This window comes from Chlorocebus sabaeus, chromosome 25 (assembly GCF_047675955.1).
Source record: "Chlorocebus sabaeus isolate Y175 chromosome 25, mChlSab1.0.hap1, whole genome shotgun sequence".
Classification (NCBI taxonomy): domain Eukaryota; kingdom Metazoa; phylum Chordata; class Mammalia; order Primates; family Cercopithecidae; genus Chlorocebus; species Chlorocebus sabaeus.
Genome location: NC_132928.1, coordinates 39228853 through 39247702, shown reverse-complemented (window position 1 = coordinate 39247702; position 18850 = coordinate 39228853). Strand labels below are relative to the sequence as shown.

The window sequence follows — 18850 nt, the reverse complement described above, 5'->3', positions numbered from 1 at the left end:
GCAACCTTTGCTGGATTTAATATATTACTCTTTTTGTGTAACTTATTTAGATTTTAAGCATAGAATTTTGATAAATGTTAAAGATCATATATCTTAATCCTGTCCATTTCTTTTATCTTTGTTATCATGTCTTATTTATCGGCTACTTGTTTTTATTCCATTGCTGTTTCCTTTAACTTCTGAACATACAATTACCTTTCAGGTAAAAAAGGATGAGGTGACTCAACTTCTCAGTGACTAGTAGAAGATACCATTTCCATTTAGGCTGAAAAAGGTAACATAGCATTGTATAAGGTAGAAAGGAAAAGCAATTTTTAAACTTTCACTTCAAAATTTTGCCTATTTAAAATAAGAAACTCAGCTTCCAAGTACATTGCCATTTACTTTAAGGCAGTGTAACATGCTTAACTTTGGGAGTGATAGACAAGTGGTCACCATTATCTATTTTTATCATAATATATTACATCTATAAGAAATACTTCTGAATAACGAGAAAACATTACTATGGTGCATAGTAAATAGCAACCCTTCTGATAATAACTCTTTCCCATCTGAAACTTTCCCTTCGAGAAACTTATTTATACACAACCTTCAAGGATGATATTTCTGTAATTGCTTTCCCTTTGCTTCATACCTGTATATCTTGTATCTTGTGCTAAATCCCTGCCGGCTTCTGTCCACAAAATCTGTGTATTCCTGTGAGCGATGGAAAGGTCCCTTATCAGAGAGGAGCCAGTCGAAGGGGCTTGTGGCATGCTGATCCGAAACAGCAGCAACCGCTAAAACCCAGCAATGAAGACTCAGTGCTATCCACTCCCATAGAGCCATCAGAGAGAACAATTCAGCACCAGCTCTGCTTCGCCATATCATGCTTCCACTGGGGATTTAGAGCCTTCATTCTCTTAGCTTTCCCTCAACACCTAGACAAAATACACAGGCAATTAGTTAACCCCTAGAAGATTCCTTTCTCTCAGTTAAGGTGTTGAGGTGGCTAATTTTTAAATTTTAATCTAATATCATTGTTTTAAATTAACATTAGCAGAAGAGAATAAAATACAAATCAAAATGATTTTTTTCAGAGCTGTATATCTTTTATATTTTGTGCCTTTTTTATATTAATGGAAAATAAAATACTGAGTCATAACAGGACTTCGGCATAACAATTTCATTCAGTGGATCATTAAAGCCTATTGAGCAAAAATCAGAAGTGGAATGTTTTATAAAGTTGGACAGATACAAATAAAGAATTGATATGTTCAAGTGTTTCATAAATTTTGTTATAAATTTTAATACTAGATTTAATTTTATTGTATCATTATTTTAGATAAATGCTTTAAAATGATGCAAAGATATTCATGTCGTTATTTCCCTATCTAGATAAACATGGAGTAAAACTGTGGATTTCAGAATACATAAATATATGTATGTATATGTGTGTGTATATGTGTACACTTATTATAGATATATATAGATACAGATATAGAGACAGACACAGAGTGAGACAGAGAGATGATAGAAAGACAGATTGATAGATGAATAGATGTGTGTGTGGGAGAGTGCATGTGAGGAGTAGTGTCTTTTCCCAGTTTTTTTGTGTTTTTTTTTTCATTATTAGGAAAAAACTGCATATCTGATTACTTAAACAGAATCACAATTACATTAGTTCTAGGTTCTTTAAAGACTTAAATGTGCATATGTATTATTCATAAGATAGTCATACCTCCAAAATTATACGCACATAAATTAAGCGAATGCACATAAATTAAGCTAACGCAGATTATTCATAGACTTTGAAACTGCATACGTTGTAGTATAACCATTCAAAAAAAAGTAATAAGATGTATAATCCCAGTATGGTACAGTGTAAGAAACTTTATACAAAGCTGCCAATGTAATGTCTATATGCTGCACCAGAAAATTCTAAAAATATTTGAATTCAATTTTTCTTTCTATCCTCATCAACTTTTCAAACAGTATTATTCATAGCACATAGAACTACAGAGTACAAAGATTCTGACTAATGAGAAAGGTTTACTTGTGTAAGTTCTTACTCAGCAAAATGTCTTCAGAAAAAAAAATTAAGATTTAGAGTATTAAGTAAGATATATCAGTAATAGTAGTTACCATATTTCTCTGGTATTTGAATAAGAACACTGGTGGTTTTAATTTGCTTTCCTAGCTATACCCCATTATTTATAATTTAATCCTAAACTACTTCTATATGAAAAATATAGAGAAATAATTTTGCAGCTCTGAAGTAGCTCAAAACAGTGATACAATGAGTGAACTCTTACATATCACAAAATTAAAAGGACATTACTCACATACTATATGAGTTGCCTCAATCATATGAGTTGCTCACTAAGGGGATTAAAGAGTACCCTCTTTTGTAAACAACATAGGAAGTCTTATAGGTGAAGACATTGTAAAAATGTTTTTCTATAAGAAGGAATATTATAATAGAATAATTTTGGAATAGGAGCTTGGAGATTCTAGACTATTTTAGACTATTTTCTGTTATCTGCATAAATGTACCATTGTCAAATGATTCAACTCCTAGCTTTCAAATCTGCTGAAAAAATATTTTTACATATGTTTTGGCTTAGGAGAACTACGTCATTTATTTTAAAATAATTATAGCTTACTTACATTTATAAACACAATTATTCTTATGTGTAGTAGTATAGTATAAAAATCCTTCTATGACTAAAAAATATTGCTCATCTTTGTTAAACACATCTTTGTTATTTTAATTTTGCTTATCATATACATTCAAACTGACAAAATTTAATCATTATTTTTAGAAGATATAATTTCTTAATTTCAATGAGTAATTTTTCATTTCATAAAGACAAAATAAATTATTCAAATATACTACTTAAGTCCCTATTACATATATCATCTGAAAGGGTATACTTCTTAATTGAATAAAACTTCAGTCACACCATCCAAATGAAGTTCTCTTATTACCAAATGTAGATGTGAACAAGAATATTACTGAAAATATTCAAACAATACTTATTTCATCCTAAAAATAACTTGGAAAATAGTTCTTTGAAAATAAGGTCAGATTTTCTCCAAACCCAATAACCAGTATAGCAAATTAGGCTATATAACATCAAGAGACAATATTCATAGTGGTTGAAACAATAGACTCTGGAACCAAACTGCTAGTGTTAAAATTCTAGCCCTGACCGGGCACAGTAACTCATGCCTGTAATCCCAGCACTTTTGGAGGCTGAAGCAGGTGGATCACCTGAAGTTGGGAGTTCAAGACCAGCCTGGCCAACATGGTGAAATCCCGTCTCCATTAAAAATATACAAAATTAGCCGGGCATGGTGGTATGCGTCCGTAATCCTAGCTATTCCAGAGGCTGAGGCATGAGAATCGCTTGAACCTGGGAAGCAAGGGTTGCAATGAGCTTAGATGATGCCACTGCACTCCATCCTGGGTGACAGAGAGAGACTCTGTCTCAAAAAAATACAAACACAAAAACAAAACAAAACACCCAGCCCTTCTACAACTCTGTAGGTGTTTGACTTTAGGCAAGTTACTTAACTTCTTTTGTGCGTCAGATTCCTAAACTAGTATAGAGGTCACCTCATCAGTCTTATAAAAATAGAGTGAGTTAATATTTGTAAAACCCCTAGAATAGTGCCTACCATATGGTAAGGGCATGTGGTAAAGTTTTAAGTTATATTTTATACTGGTATGAAGTCATGCCATTATATACCTTAAAATTAAACCAAACATTTGTACTCACACACATGATTTTTGTAATACACAAAGTGTTATGAAAGTAGGATACAATTGACCTAGATAGCATTTGAGGTCCTGTTCTGCAATTACATAATTTTTCAATAGGTGAATTACCCAGAACCACATTCTTATCACTTTCTTTATCAAATGTGTTGAGCTTGTTCCATAGTCTTCATATCCCTCATTTAAAAAAAAAAAAAAAAAAAAAAAAAAAAAAAAAACTGTATTGTATATATTTAAGGTACATAGCATGATGTAATATGGTTACTATAGTGGCACAATTTAACATATCCATAATTTCACATTGTTATGCATCTTAACATATAGGAAGATAGAAAGGTTTTCTGAAATTTCGTGCAGGGAACTACCTAAAAATATTACCAGATAATTATGAGGTAATTACCACATAATTTGGGGGTTTTAATTATTTCTGTTTTTTCTACTTCTGATTTGGGGAACATGTTCCCCAGTTCTGTACAGAAATATTTTTTTCTGAAAGTTTGTTAACACATAGGAATGTCAATCCTACCCCAAATTAAGCTAATTTTGGTGATATCTTAAAATCATTATATTAGTAAGAACTTTATGAAGAGATTTTATAATGAACAAATTTGGATATCCCAGTAAAGTTATATTGAAATAGTGTTTAACAACTTTTTTCACGAGTTACATGACAGGGAGAAAAGTCATAATAGAACGCCTAAGGCAAGGATGTAAGCTTCTAGCCATCTTTGGGGCAAGTGGTCATTAAACTCAATATTCACCATCAGAAGAGCTTCATTACCTGGTTTGTCACAACAGTAGATCATTGTACATTTAATTCTTCTTTTCATGAGTACTAATTTATAAATTATTACTGAATGACCTTAATTGGTTGCTTTATTTGGGTAGGATTACAACCATATTAATCCATGTGTCAGAGATGGTTTAGCAAATAGAGTTTGTTTGTAACGATGTAGTGTTAGGATATTAGGGGTGACAACTGAGGTGAACAGCTAAACTTAGATATACTGCCAAGAAAGGGAAATCACAAGTTCCAATGAAAGAGGGTAGAAATTATTAAACTACTAATGAATGTATCACTTTTTCTATGGTGTGATGAAAATGCAAAATAGTCCAGAATTTGATATTCATAACCAAGAGGATAAGTGGCCAACTGAGGAGATGAGAACATCAATTCTCAATATTTTCTGGACAATGGGAGAGTGATTTTATATAAAAGAGAGAAATAAAAGAGAATGAAGACCAACAAAAAAAAAAATTAAAAGCAATACAAATTTTAAAGCATGAGTTTATGTTTAAAACATGGTATTTAATTAAGAAGTGGTATTTATGGATTTCTTTCATTAAAAATAAGTCATAGATATTAAAATATCTCTTTCAAAAACAGATATTTAGCATAGGTCCTATTCTTAAATTCCTTCGCACAAAAGAAAATTCACTGTGAAGATCACCTCATGATACAAGTTTATTTGCAAATCCTCAATGGCCTTGATAATCTGTGCAGAAATAAAATACACCAAAATATGTTACATATATACTAATGCATATAATATATAATAAATGCATAAATAATATGTGTATAATATATATTCTATATATGATTATTCTTTCTCACTAGCTGTCAATAGTCTTATTCCAAGGTGGCAGTACCTTACTTTTATCTAAAATACTGATAGATATATTTGAAATTCATAAATGTTGAAGTTCATAAATATTGAACTTTCCAGTAGAACTGGAAATTCATAATTATTTCCAATATAACGGAATTTTCAGTGAATTTCCAGTAGAACTGAAACTGCGAAGATATAAACAAAATATTAGGAATCACTGAATTAAACTTAATATCCTTTAAATTGGTGGGTCATGTCACAGCGGCACATCTTTTAAACCTCTGTATCTTACTATCCACAACCTAATTAAATGTCCTGTGCTAATTATTACTATCCGTTAAATGATTAACGTTGCAAACTGTATCATTTCTTTTTTTGCGTTTGCATTTGGACTGATTTTTGCTGCTTATATATCCAAAATGTTCTCTCAGGAACCAAAACCTGCTGAAGAACTTGAATATAAAAAGTCATTTCAGAAAATCATTGTGTCAAACATACTTACTTTAATTTAGAGTAATGTAGAACCCACGGAAAATTGAAAGACTGATACAGTAAATTCTTACATATCCATCAGGCTGAGTCACCAGGTTTTTTGTTTGTTTGTTTGTTTGTTTTTGTTTTTTACCATATTCTCACTCTCAGTCTCTTTTTCTCTTTCCCTCTCTCTCTCCCTCTCAAAAATTTTTAAGTATTGGACAAAGGTATAAATAAAATTGGCTAATCTGTCCAATGTCTACAACCATTCTCTAAATTTATTCTCTTGAGCAAATACTGTGCTGTTCTATAAAATAGTTCCTTAACATTAATGGTTACTGATACTGAAGCTTATAAATGTAAAACTATGAATCTTCAAAATACAATATACAATACTCAAAATAACTATTTAAAAAGCCACATTCTTTCAAATAATATGATATATATTATTCTATTGAATCTATTAAATTATAAATGTTAGTCATTTGATTATTATAAAATAAAATATTTATATGTATTACCTCCAGAATCTGTTTCTAATATATAGCATTATTATATAATCATATATAACTATAATAATTATTTTTCAATTATACATTTAAGTAAATACTAGCTATGAAATCAGTGACTACTAAATACATAATTGTGTAAATAAATAAATGGTAGATGAGTTAAAAATATTTTAACATAAATTTTCAATAATGTTTCCACAATATTTTATTCATTGTTTCAATTCCAATCTGGTAGAAGCAATGACGTAGAAACCCAGAATTAAAAAATAAATCTTATTGATCAATTGCAATGTGCAAAGTATCATGATAAATTCTGAGACAGAGTTGGGCCTTAAGTCTTAATAAAGATAGTGCTTCTATCCCCTGGAACTTACCGTTTAGGAAGGCCATATGGAAGGCAGGGCATATTGCCTATGGTCATTTCTATTAGAAAACAATACCTCTGTCAAGGAAAACTAAACATTCTCCAAACTTTTCTGGTTTTCTTATCTCACTAAATCATACTTCCATCTACTCAAATTTTTAAGCCTAAACATGACTTTCACCTACCTTCCCACTCACATATCCAATCAGTCCTCAAGTTCTGTGCATTCTTCCCCCTAAATACAAGATTTACCACTTTTTTTCCACCCCCATGTTACTTGACCAGCTCATGGTATGCGCTCAACAATACTAACTTTGCCTCTAAACTGTATTACTGCAATAGATTCATGACTAGTTTTCCCACCACCCATGTGGCTCTATCCAATCTCTTCTTTTGGCTAGTCAGAGTGATCTTACTAAAATGTTAAATCTGAACATGTAAATCCTTTACCCCCAATTAAGTAATGACTTTCATTTCAGGATATCGGATCTCTTTAAAATAACTTCTAAAATTATCTTCCCTTGCTTAACTCTTTGTCCATATCTTTTTTATGTATATGTGCCAGGACAGTTATTAACCAAATATCAACTTCATTTTTCAGCCATGATCATATTCCTCATCTTCATTCAATTTTCTCTCCAAGATCTGTTTATGGGGGTTCCTCTGGCTGAACCACTATTTTGACTAGGATCTCTTCATCTGCCTGACATTGACCTTAAAACCTCAGACTGGATTACCATTTCATTCACAAAGCTTTTCATGACCCTTCAAAGTTGGTCGGTCATTTTTTTGTGCTCCCATTACTTTCTATGATGGTACATTTACATGACATATTTATTTGCTTGTTTTCCCTACTTCTCTGCATATCTCTTTTCCTTCAATTAAATTGATTTGGGGAGAAAAAATAATTGTTCCTATCTTAATGACAACAAAATAGTCACCAAAGTTTCTGAAATAAACCTGCATATGTAAGTATTGGTGGAGTGAATGAATAAATGTTGATGAAACAAGTACTAAATTAGGGTGCACCTGGTGTGATATGACTGGCAAGACTATGTCATAAAAAGAAAATTTATTCTTCATAGAAATAGAATCTACAAAGGATCTGTATCTGAATAGCATCTGAGCTGAGCGTCAGGATGAAAATAGCTTTGGCAGTTGAAGAAAGGGAGCAAACTGAGTTATGAGGTAATGATTTTTAAGCCCAGATTATAAACATATATTGACAAGTTCAAAAAGTATCAAAGCAAAATATTTTTTAATTTTAATTTTAATTTAATTTAATTTTTTTTCTTTTTTTTTTGAGATGGAGTTTCACTCTTGTTGCACAGGCTGGAGTGCAGTGGCGCGATCTCAGTCACTGCAAACTCCTCCTCCCAGTTCAAGCGATTCTCTTGCCTCAGCCTCCCAAGTCACTGGGATTATAGGCATGCACTACCATGTCCAGCTAATTTTGTATTTTTAGTAGAAATAGGGTTTCACCATGTTAGTCAGGCTGGTCTCAAACTCCTGATTTCAGGTGATCCACCCACCTCAGCCTCCCAAAGTGCTGGGATTACAGGTATGAGACACCATACCTGGCCCAAAGCAAAAGATTCTTAATGTTAAAAAATGTTAAGGACAAAAATATAAAGTATTATTATTAATTATTAGATTGGGGACATAACAATAAGAGATTATCATACTATGCACAACTGGAGAACTAAGGACTTTTTCACTTATGTTCTATAATTCAATTTGTAAAGACAGAAACTATATATGAAAGTCAAACCTAGATCCTAATCAACAAACAGCCAAACCAAAATCCCCCTCTAATTGAGGAGCACAATGAGAATTTAAAGAATAATAGTAAAGAAACAGGAATTGAAGAGCCTGTTCCTCTCCATTTGGAAAATCGTATACTAGGATAATTTTGATTGAGGTCTCCCTGACTACCTGGGGGGGAAATAAAGAAAATGATGATAAAATGAAATGCTATTTTAATTTTCTTCACAACAAAATTAACACCTTTTTAATCCTTTTGATATACCAAGCATTTTACGAAATGTTCTTATTTCAGTTCTCAGCAGCACAGTGTAATATATATTAAGATCCCATTTGTACTCTTGAAGTCAAACTGAATACCGTGGTTTTCCTGTTGTACTCTACTGTAACCTAATAATAACCAATTGCAAACTGAAAGTTATTTCTCAGAATTTTTGAGGTCACCTTTGTATAAAATAAAAATTTAAATGAAAGAATACTATTATCTCAAGCTATTATAAGCAAGCAAGTGTTCTGAGTAACTACATATTATGTGTTTTCACTGAGTGTCTGCTTTGTATAGTTTAATATTTTCAATTAAAGTGATAGTTTAAATCTACTAAATGTGATTTAATTAAATATATTTTAAAACATGTACTGCAAACTCAAAAATTAGAAAACTTTCTTTTCAGATTACATGTGATATTTATTGGGTTGAAAAGTATAATCATGGTTAAACTGGATTAATTTACCTATCTGCTCCTCAGAAAAATTGTAAGATTAATCTAATAGGCTTTGATTATTCAATCTTATTATAAATTGCTTTATAGTACTACTAAAAATAAGACAATTCAACACTGACATAGTTGGTGTCTAACAATGGGAGACATAATAAAATTTCAGTGAAATAAGATGACACTTAATATTCTGCTAAAATGCAATCATACAATTTTAATTAATACCATGTTTTTCATGTTCCCATACAATAGATAACGAAAAGGATATGAGGGTCATTTCTAACAAGTATTATTTTAAGGGATAATAGTGTGAAAATTCAGAACTACAACTGAAAAAAAAAAAGAAAAATTATAACATCGTTTGCCAAGAAATATCCTGAGTACGAAAATAAAGCTTTAAAGACATTGCTCTTTTAGAACATCAATCAATATTCAAGTATTAAATTCGATGAATATATTCAAACAAATAAATAAGGTAATACGTTATCTTTCCACATGTGTAAAGACATGGATTTTCATTGTCGAATGTTCATAAATTCTGTATATTCTGTAGTCAGATTAGTAAAAGAATGAGAGCTTCATTATTCAATAAGTTGAATCATTACATTTTGGTAATGATGTATAACTTCACACTTTAGTGAAATACTGATTACAATCTATAATTTTATAATTTAAATGACTTCAAATTGTTCTTTCTTAATCTGTACTTTTTTATTTAAAGGTAATGAATTTGTAGATAGCCTAACAAACTAAAATTTGCTACCGTCCTTTCTAAAGATGTAAAATAATTCAAGAAAATATGAAATCTTGCTTTACACAATGTAGGCCATTCTCCCTATAAATAGGTAGGATTTTGTTATTCTATTTCTATACTCCAACAAGAGTATAGAGAAATAATTCCTTTATGTTTGTTTTCTGCTGAAATAAACAATAACATGTAAAAATGGGAATAAAATAATTCCGAAATTTAACAAGAAAAATTATCACTGGATACTTCTAGGAATTATAACAAAAACTACATCTTTCAAAAAGTAAAGACATTTAAAAAAAAAAAGAAAACTAAAAATTAATGATAATCCTCAAAGTAAAATGGTATTTAATTCCAAGCATCACAGCAAACTGAATTTATCCAATGAGCGGCTACAAAAATGGCAGAAATGGATGTTTATTTGAAACAGAAATCCCTTTTGAATTTCAAAGACAAATGTCTTGGTATATTAATAACTACCTTAAATTTTTTTAACAAAGTAGGTCATAAATTATGAAAGTAAGTAGAGACTGGAGAGATCTTCATTAATGAATCTTGTAAAATTTTGCAATATGCTATTGTTATCCTTTTTAACACTTTTGTTCATATGACCAGATTATGAGAGATTTGCTGGCAGTTATTATGTTTTTGTAATCCCTGAGGCCCCTACTATGTAACACACTGTCTTAGGCATAGTAACTTTTTGGAACAGGCACTGAATTGAACTCCTGTTTATTTTTTAACTTTATAAAAAATAAATCTCCTGGGGCTGCTTTATTATATATGCTTACACTAGCAGGGGATTATTATATTAATGTGCTCTCAATGCATTATTATTGCACATTTTTATTTTTCTATTCTTTTTTATTTATTTCTCAAAAGAACAGAGCTTCCTTGTCTTCAATCATATTATACCAGTTAATACTGACCTTAGAAATGAGTTCTTCTAGTCATATAACTCTGCTAAACCTCTGTTCCAGAAGACAATTCTTCTTGTTTATTTTAGCTGGTCAGGCAATATAGTGCCTCTGAATTACAACTTTAAGCGTTTTCCAAATTAATGAGGGCTAGTATTCCTCTGAGAAGTATATACTGCTAAGGAGACTAATCTGCTGCTTGATCCCGTCAATACAGTCTTGTCCTACCAATAAAGAGGAAGTTAAATGCTAATACCTAATGGTAGAACTCATTAGAAAAATCAAGAGAAGGTGAGTTCCATTCCTTAAGTCGTCCCAGCACATAGGCGAAGTTCTTCTTCTTCTTTTTTTTTTTTAATTATACTTTAAGTTCTAGGGTACATGTGGATAACGTGCAGGTTTGTTACATATGTATACCTGTGCCATGTTGGCGTGCTGCACCCATCAACTCGTCAGCACCCATCAACTCGTCATTTACATCAGGAGCCCCAAATACCAGAATCACTCAGGTTACCTGATAAACATAAAATATCATGTGCTTCAACATAGATGATCATATAATAAAATATCATTTTAAAGATTCAGATTGTACTCTGTTTTAATTCATAAAAAAATTAGGCACTAAGGAATGAAGTTCAAATGAAAGATGTTGAGAAAGTATATTAGATTGGAAAACCTAATTTTAATATAAAATATAGGGAACATTTTGACAAAGACTCTTTCCTGGACCTAACTCTACTCAGGCTCCTGTTAACTCAGTTCTCAGGCCCTGACTTCTGAGCTTCTGTATTCATCTCTATGTTGTCCAATTTTAACAAGAATCCTGCTAAGTCAGTTTTATTAGAATCTTCACCTTTAATATATGATCCACCTAGATATCTGATTGGGTTCCTCATTCTCCACTATCCTGAAGGTGATATCTGACCACCCTCGCCTGTCTTTAGCAAGAATCCTGTTAGAACAGTTTAGCCAGAACCCCCTCTTACTCTTGATATTTTCTCTTAGTAATTTTCCATCCACTGATCCCCATCCTTCTCCTTGGCTATAAATCCTACTTTTTCTTGTTGTGTTCAGAGTTGAGTGAAATAGCTCTCTTCCACTTACCAAACCCCATTAAAGTAGCCCACCTTGAATAAAGTCAATCCTACAAGTCTTTAACAAGTATTATGAATAATTTTTTCTTAACAGCTTCAGAAAATGTATAACAATTAATATATTTTTCTACCAAAACAGTAAAACAGAAGACAATTTAAAATAAAGATTAAAAGGATATGTAGAAATGAAATAGAAATGTTGGATGCAGACATCAAGATTTAATTGTTGCTGTGACTGGCAACATGATTTTGCCTTTACTGGCAGAATCTAAGAATAGAAAGTGTTCCACTTGCAAGGATAATAAAATGTTTTTTATTATTAAAAAAATTTTGTCACATAAGTGTCAATTTAAAGAAAATGTGAAGAATATTGCCCCTGCACTTTTGGATAGTATCCTCAATTTCAGTTTTACAAAGTTTTTTTTTTTTTTTTCCTTTAACAATGATCTCAAATAAAAACTAAAACTACAAAAATGGTTCAGCAAAGATATTCATACTGCTCTACATAAAGGCTTACTAATAAAATCTAAGAAAAAGACTCAATACTGAGACAAAGAAATCTTGGAGTTTGGTAACCAAATGGACATCTCTTCATCTGTAATTACTCCCAGGCTTACCCTGGAGTTAACCAGGCATACAAGGTGAAATGAGCTGTTTAATTAGAAGTTATTTTCTTGAGAAGCGTAAAGAAGAGCATGTACTCTGAAGTCACCAACAAAGAAGTATTACATTTAAGGAGATTTCAAAGATGGTTCAGTAAAAATTTTTACTAAGATAAAAAGAGGTAGTAATGATCTAGTCCATAGGAAGAAACTTTCAGAATTTCAAAATAATAATCTTCAGTTTCTTTTTTTACCAATTTCTAAGGAAATGAAAGTGTTTCAACATTTTTAACCCACGAACGTGTGTTACAAATATTATTGGTAAACCCCTTAACTTGTCTTCTTGTTGGTTACAGAAGTCATTCAATTCACGTGGTAACAATTCCACTGTATTTTAGGCAACATGAGGCTGATTTGTCTCTGTTTTATACACTAATGTTTCTGTGGTACCAACAAGTGAAATTGTCATGTAGAAGATCCTAAATAAATGGAGTTTATTAATAAATAAATGGAATTAAAAATAAATTTGTAAATAAACCCTTGTAATGTTAATCTGATTTTTCATTAATTATTAAAATTTTAAAAAGTACTGTAAATGTTTTCATTAAAAAACCAACATATTTTGGAGATAAAAAACACAACAACCCACAAAATGCCACTAAATCATCACTCTGAGAATTGTTATCGCTATTTTCAGAAATGTCCTGGCTTCTCCATTTCTCTTTAATAGTTATTCTTTAATACCCTGCATAGAAAATCCATTCTTCATTGACTTTTCTCTATAATGAAGAATAGACAACCCTCTTGTCTCTAAGATAGTTATATTTACAATATCAAAATTGGACTTGTATGCAAATAAAATGAGTGGCCAAGCATTAAATTTGATTTAGTAGATTAATTTTAAAAAGTATATTACAAATAGCAAAAAACTATAAGCATGTTATGAGCAACGGTTACATCTTTTCATTGTTATATTCCCAGGGTTTACACTAGTGCACATAATTCATCATACGTCTGATGTACTTTTTTTTTTAAAGAGTCAAAAACAAGTGATTTACAACAAGCTAACAAGACTAACACCAAGTATTTAAATCTTTATATGCTATTTTCCAAAGCCTCCTTAACTGCCATCTAATAAAGCATGTCAGAACTCCGGGTGTTTCTAATTAAAGAATGCCTCTTTAGCAATTAACCTTAGCACAACTTACCCAATTGACAGAGAGGCTTGGATAGCCCAAATTTAAACCCAGAAGTTAGCCTTATAATGTCTCCAAAAGTTATATGGTGTCTAACTAAGCTTTCTTTCTTACAATACATATCTACTTTTATCATTCCCCAATATACAATTATGAGAACACTTGATTATTTCCAAGGACCACTTGTCAATACATGAATTTAACTTCTGAAATAGCCCAAACTGTCTTCAAACTCAAAAGATTATGAGGTACTATTTCAAAAGAACAGTCAACAATTTTTAAACTTTAAAAACATTTTTGAAAACTTTTTTGAAGATTTTTGATGACAGTCTTTACGTAAAAAAGAATCAGCCAAACTTTGAAAAGAAATAAAATTAAAATGAGACATTACGATATCTGACATAGACTATTAAACATCAGCTATTCTTAGCATGTCATGCACAAACTTAAGTGATAATTTTTTAAATCATCTTGTTTGAACTTGTCAAGAATTATCTTCTGAACAATAATTACAGTAATCACTATTACTGGGCTTATCTGATACCAATATTTAGTAATAAATACATTTTAATTAATAATTAATAATTGTCTGGTTTAAGATCTTGAGTAAATTGTCTTTAGCTTTGACTGATGAAAACATATATCTAAAATACAGGAAAGCATGTCAAAGTTATATCACTTCTGTAATTGAAGAATCATGTGATGATAAGCTTTTATTTACTAAAGATTATTAAAAAGAAAGAAATAATTTAGCAGTTAATCAAAACACTTATTACTGGAGCTGCTGATTCTTACTCGAAATCAGAATTGGTTTTCTTAATTAGCAGCTATGAATGATAGGTTTAAAAAGCAATAATGACAAAAGTTATCTTCATTTTTATTCCGGTCTATCTTACAATTGTAATTTGTTGTTTCGTCTTTCAAATTGGTTGAATAAGATAGTTCTTAAAATTTCTTCATTTCAGGGCTGGATGAAAGATACATATGAAAACCTGCCAGAGTTCACTCTACAAGGAAACAAGAATCCTCTGAATTATTTTCCCCATAGGTAGGTTACTATTCAAACATATAAGCATTATATTTTTTACCAAAATATAAAGATAGCTATACATTTAATAAAACAATAATCTAACTTTGATATAAAAGTTCTCAAACAAGGAATTATGGATTGCAAAATTGCATATATTTTTGGAGGTGGGAGTAGAGGACACTTATAAATCCATAGAGTGTCTCCACTCAAAATTGAGTTAGTTGCATAAAACAATTAATTTAATTTTAAAAAGATTTAAAAATTATTTCTAAAATAAGCTTTGAATGCCCTTTACAATTTTTTTCAGGAGACCCTTTTTTCTTAGGTATGAAGTTTAAGTTTCAATTCACAGAGAAGGCTAGATTCACTTCTCTTTACTTCACATTAGGAAAAATACTAATGCTGTCTTTGAGTTACTCCAAATTCCCTGCTGAATCATTGAATAAGTAGAAATGAGTATATCTTATACACCTGATAAGCACAGATTTCTTCATAATTGTTTATCCATGAATTTTTTTAAATAAAATTAAGTTGTTTAAAAAGCTCTCTTTGGAGTAAAATTCATATTTAGGAAAAAAATACACTTTCTAGTTGTTGGTACTGTTAATTAATCTAGTTGTTGGTACTGATAATTAATTTTCTTCTAGATTATTCCATTTTGAAACTTATAGTCTTCTTCCTCATTATTCTTTGGTATAATCTTGACAATATTACTTATCATATTTATAAAATGTACTAGTACTGTATCTTTATATATTAGTGAACTGGTCTGGGTGAATAATAAGAAATTCTATTACTATAAACTCAAGTATAGTCATTTAATTTTAATGTTTTCAACAAACTAGACTTGGTCTATGTATTAACATTTTTGGTGTTATATGTGAAACGTTAAGAAAGCAAGCATTAATTATCTTAAAATAGTATTTTATGCAACTTTGTTGTGTAATTTATTCAATTTTTCATAATTTTTCTTCTACCAATTTAGAGTGTATTATTTAAAAGGTGTTCATGTCTGGAAAAAACAGGACTTCTTCTGTGTATATACATTTACAGGACTGAATTTTCAAACCATCAGAAATATTACCATACTAAAGTCATGAAAACCACTTTATTTATTATCTATCCCAGGAACTTCCTGATTTTATTAATTTTTGTTTTATATTTACGTTAACTATAACAAAAGGGGCTTCAGCAGACAGCATTAAATTGCATATTTAAAAGCAGTTACAAAAAATTTATCTTAAAAATATATGCATCAGGTATTATACAGAGCATAATCATACTCAACCTTCACACAGATATGTGATTTTTAATATGATACTTGAATAAACTCATGCCTTAATACCTAAATTTATTCTTTGATTTAATTTAATCATGTTTTTTAGACTGACTTACATTTTTGGACAGCATCTGAAACATTTAAATGAAAATATTTGTTATTAGTGACAGTAAGAATTTAATGAATCTATAAAATAACAATGTAGTTATATGCTGGCCACTATTTGACGCTGAACAATCTAAAATGCATGGTTACTGAATTCTAGTCTTCCCAACGCTAGATTGTTTTTTAATAGTGCAATATTTTAGAGATAGCTTTTAAAATTAACAAAATGCAACAGTCCAGAAAAGTTAATAAAAAAAGGCTTAATCCTGATGAGCTTGGCTGATACTCACAGAAATCAGGAAAAATAAGTCTATCTATAAGTATTCTTTCACAATAAATCTATAATGGAATATAAATGAAACACACCATTATGAGAGAATAATTCTTTCACAGCAGAGAACTATAATACATTCTAATGTAATGTTCACATATTTATTAATTTAATCAATAAATGTGTACTTTATAGATTTAATTTGCTGTAACTATAATATGGTAGCTACTTTATTAGCTATTAAAAGGAATTTGTTTTGCTTTGGGTGCTTTTAAAGGCATCCACATCTCATCTGAGTAAATTAGAGTTTAGGCATTAAAACAAATAGTTCTGAAAAAAAATAGTAAAAATAGGTTGCACTGAGGGTACTTTTTAACTCTAAACTTAAAAAATAAAACATTGACAAATAATGAATAGTGATTATGGAAAATAACAATGAAATAGAAGAATGAGAATCTATAAGATTTCTCAGTTTAGTAGATTACGTGTCATTTTTCACCATCTCAATTTATACAATCATGGTTGTATATAAACATTTCAAAATTTGAGCACAAATATATGTTTCACGATAAAACATCAATTAATCCAGTCAACTCATTGTAAATATATATGCTATATTTTTCAATTTTGAGAAAGATATTGATTAGTAAATCATAAATGAGTTACTGCAATTATTAGAGCATCAATTAATTACTCATGTTGAGTTATTTTGGGTATGAAATTGGGAAAGGCTCCGGAACTGTGTGAACGAATACTTTATTTTAAACATTAAGTGTAGAGGAGTGGATTAAAAGCTTATAAAGTAAGTTTATAAAGTAATTATCTAGGAAGACTTTGTAATTGGATAGGTCTGCAGGTGAGTAACTGGATACAAATATTCTTGATAGCTTATATTTATGCTTTAAAAAGATAGGGGTAGAAACCTAAAAAAGTTCCTTGTGAGGACATTTGATAACCAGTATGAAATGGTTATGGTGGCTATTTGATACTGTTAAAAAATTAAAAATTAAGAATTTGGCCAGAACTTCCAAGTATGTCTTCAGTAGAAAGGTCATTAGTGTTCATTATTAAATTTCATACTCAGACGCTCATTTTCAAAAAATGGAATATTTCCTAAAACAGAATAAATATTATTAAACTATCCTCCTCCTTTTAGCAACTAAGATTATACATTAGCAGTCAATAATATTCACCAGATTATTTTTTACTTTCCTTTCCTTTAAAAATTATGATTTATTAACACTAAAATAATAAAATTATACAGAACACATAGTAGTTCATGAAGAAAGTGGACAGAGTTATACTTCCAAGTGTCTAAATAAGTTTATCCAAGTACTTGCTAAATTAAAACACCCAAAATGCCAGATGTCATCCTAATTAATTTTGGTAAACTTTTTATGAGTTTGTAAAACGCATTAGAAATTAGAAGTTTGTCTAAAGTTTCTCCTTTTTTAAGTTATTACATGAAAATATTTTAATCTTGTTCCCAATTAAGAGTAGAGATCATCAGGTTGACAATATAAATCTGCTAAGAAATCAGATGTTCTTTTTATTAAATAACAATGACAAATCAGTCAAAAGCAACTATTTTGTAAAGGTGCCTCTATCCAAAACTGAATAAAAGCAAAGGTTAAATATAGTATAAATAATAATGAATATGCTTCAGGAAGTATACTATTTCAAGCTTTTTAAATTACACATAATAAAACTGTTATATTTAATCAATATCAAATATTTATTAAATTCATTTGACACCATAACGCCATTGACCAAGATTTGATATTAATATTTTAAAAAATTGAGTCAACATTATTTATTGTGTGGAGATACAACTTTATCAAAAACAACTAATTAAAAATTCAAACTTACATGATATCCTTTGAAAAATGTATTTTGTTTTCATAATATATTTGTCCTTTTTAAAGCATCCACATCTCTTACATCATTTTTTATCTACAACTCTCTGAGGTAGGCATTGTTTTCTCCATGTGAGAGATGAGAAAAAATAAATGAAGAGTGGTCAAGAACATCTTACCAGGATTATATTAATCCCAGGTAGAACTAGAAATGAAATTCAGGAAGGAAGTCTAGATGTATAAGCACTCTACTTTTCCCAATAACCCATTATTAGGATGTGAAAGAGAAAAACATTAAAAGCCTTAGAAGAGAACATCACTAATCATAAGCATGCAATCATAATATCCAAAAATATTTGGGATATTTTTCAAGAAAAAATAAATTTTTTCTAAAAACAATACGTGTGCAAAACAAATATAACACAAGTTGGTGTCATTCCCATTTGTGCCTGGACTCCTTTAATATTAATACCCAATTTACTAAATGTTTCAGACTCTTATTCTAGTAAATAACTGCCTCTTTTGAAGATAATATGAAAAAACTAAAAA

General features: G+C 30.1%; 1 protein-coding gene across 3 annotated transcripts in view; it reads right to left on the bottom strand.

Moving 5' to 3' along the window:
- The window catches only part of BRINP3 (BMP/retinoic acid inducible neural specific 3), a 395286-nt gene that overhangs the window by 371161 nt on the left and 5275 nt on the right, over nucleotides 1–18850 (bottom strand). For all 3 annotated transcript variants that reach the window (XM_007989133.3, XM_007989132.3, XM_007989129.3), the window contains exon 2: nucleotides 635–920. In XM_007989133.3, coding sequence (XP_007987324.3) covers nucleotides 635–870 — 236 coding nt within the window. In that variant the 5' untranslated portion in view covers nucleotides 871–920. The remainder of the gene's footprint in view (nucleotides 1–634; nucleotides 921–18850) is intronic.